Raw genomic sequence first — 2,119 nt, 5'->3', positions numbered from 1 at the left:
GGCCATGCTGCTGAATTTTTAAATATATTTTGATTGATCTCAGAGAGGAAGGGAGAGGGAGAGAGATGGAAACATCAGTGATGAGAGAGAATCATTGATCGCCTGCTTCCTGCACGCCCCACACTGGGGATCAAGCCCGAAACCCAGGCATGTGCCCTGACCGGGAATGGAACCATGACCTCCTGGTTCATAGGTCAATGCTCAACCACTGAGCCACACCAGCCGGGCTTTGATTGTAATTTTAGAAATAATTTTCAGATAATCCTAGGAGCAGGGCCAGTGAGTTAGTGTCCAGAGTTGGTTCTGAAGAGGTTCTCTTTTCATGCCTGTGAATAGGGAACCTGCTGCCCGCTGGACAAGCTGAGCCAGGGTCTTGTTAAACGGGTCCCTCCCCACCTGCAAAGAGTAGCAGCCACTTCCCATATAATAGCCAGAATGAGATCTGAAGACGAGTCTGACTGTTGGCCCTTGTTGAGAATCCTCAGGGGGCTTTTCACTCCTTCCCAGGGTTTGCAAGGATCTCACTCCTGTGGACTCTTTTCCAGTTACTCCCTCTTGCTCAGGATGCTTCTGTCACAGTGTCTCCTTCCTGGGGCTTCTGCAGTGGACGTGCCTGCCCTCTGGGCGAATCTTTCCCCTGATCTCTGCTTGCTGGCTCCTTCTGGTTTAGGTTTCGGCTCAGAGCTTGTGCTGAAGAGGCCTTCCCTCACTCCCTCCCCAGCGAGTCATCTCTCTCTCTTTCTCTCTCTTTCTCTCTCTCTCTCTCTCTCTCTCTCTCTCTCTCTCTCTCATTTTTAATTTCCTAATGACGCTTCTCACCACTTGATGGTGGATGGCAGATGCCTAGCCCATCGCAGATGCTCAGTGGGTTGACTGGATAATGTCCAGGGCCAGGCCTCCCTGTCTCTCTCCCTACTGACTTCCCAGAAGCACAATTGTTGCAGCTGCTGTGCCCTTTTTGGTGTGGAGGGTCTTGGTTGATGGAAAAATCACCTTCAATTTCACTGTGATATCAAAGCAGTTTCATTACTAGAAATGTTAGGACATCTAGGGAAGATAGATTTTTGGGTTCTGTTATCACCAATATGGCAATGTTAGCCTATTTTATATTTTCACAACTATTCCAACTGGGAAAAAAGTCAAAAGCTGCTGTTTTAATGTTGAAAACACAGCTTTAACAGCACCTCCCCAGGAGCAGGTTGCCCAGTGCTCAGGTGGTGGCCCTGAGTGCCTTACCTTTGGCCCATCGTCACAGGTTCAGTCTTAACCCAGAGCACAAGGCTGTGCTCACTGTGCATCTCAGCAGGAGGTTAATGGTTATAAAAACGGACAAAAGCCTTTGGCCTGGAATGAAGCGCTTAACAGGGTCTTGGCCCAGGATCTGAGTAGTCAGCGAGCCTGCTCAGTCCTGCCTGGCCAGCCTCCGTTTTTTCTCTGGTCAGGGGAACTCTTAATTTTTCATGGAATTGTGAGGAGGATGAAGTGATATAATGGCATGGAGTAAGTCCTCCAAAAATATTAACTGTTATTACCAATGGCTTCTTCCATTATTCTGAGCTCAAATTTGGGGGTAATTGTTTTTCCTGGACAGCCAGTGTTGCAGGGGGCGTGGTGTTCTTTTCTCATTGAAATGAATCCTAAATTGCACCTTGAACTGTGAGGGCAGATGAGGGCAACGCCCCCTGTTCCCTGCGGGGCGGGGCTGTGGGGTGTGGGTCCTGACTCCTGAGCCCCGGCTGTGCTCTTGAGGATTTGGCTTCCCGGTGGTTCCCGTGCAGGACCCACCCTTGGCCTGCCCTGCCCGCTCCTGCCCTGCCGCCCCCTTACCTTCACCGGCTGGATTCAGACTTAACTCGGTCCAGGAATAGCTTCCCGTCATGTGCTTCTCTGCAAGGTTAGAAATGAAGGCCAATGTCTGCTCTACTCTCCCACACAACTCTGCCAACGTGGGTGTGGTTTTTGAGTGTAAACATCCAGATGATTTTTTTTTTACCAGCGCAAACCAGGTTTTTCAAGTGAAGTCTTCTGGCTGCAATGGATGGAAAATGTGACTTTGTTTCTTAGATCAGCCTCTGGGCACATGCCTGGTGTGTGTGTGTGCCTGGTGTGTGTGTGCCTG

At 49.9% G+C, this 2,119-nt stretch overlaps 1 protein-coding gene across 1 annotated transcript in view; it reads left to right on the top strand.

Annotated features, from left to right (window-relative positions):
• The first annotated feature begins 1,475 nt into the window (after positions 1-1,475).
• The window catches only part of MERTK (MER proto-oncogene, tyrosine kinase), a 94,369-nt gene continuing 93,725 nt past the window's right edge, over positions 1,476-2,119 (top strand). Inside the window, exon 1 of the mRNA XM_015563787.1 lies at positions 1,476-1,500. Within this exon, the coding sequence (XP_015419273.1) occupies positions 1,491-1,500 (10 nt within the window). The 5' untranslated portion in view covers positions 1,476-1,490. The remainder of the gene's footprint in view (positions 1,501-2,119) is intronic.

This window comes from Myotis davidii, unplaced genomic scaffold, assembly GCF_000327345.1.
Source record: "Myotis davidii unplaced genomic scaffold, ASM32734v1 scaffold939, whole genome shotgun sequence".
NCBI classification, from domain to species: Eukaryota; Metazoa; Chordata; class Mammalia; order Chiroptera; family Vespertilionidae; genus Myotis; species Myotis davidii.
The sequence above is the reverse complement of the archived record's forward strand: the minus strand, read 5'-3'. Positions and strand labels throughout refer to the sequence as shown.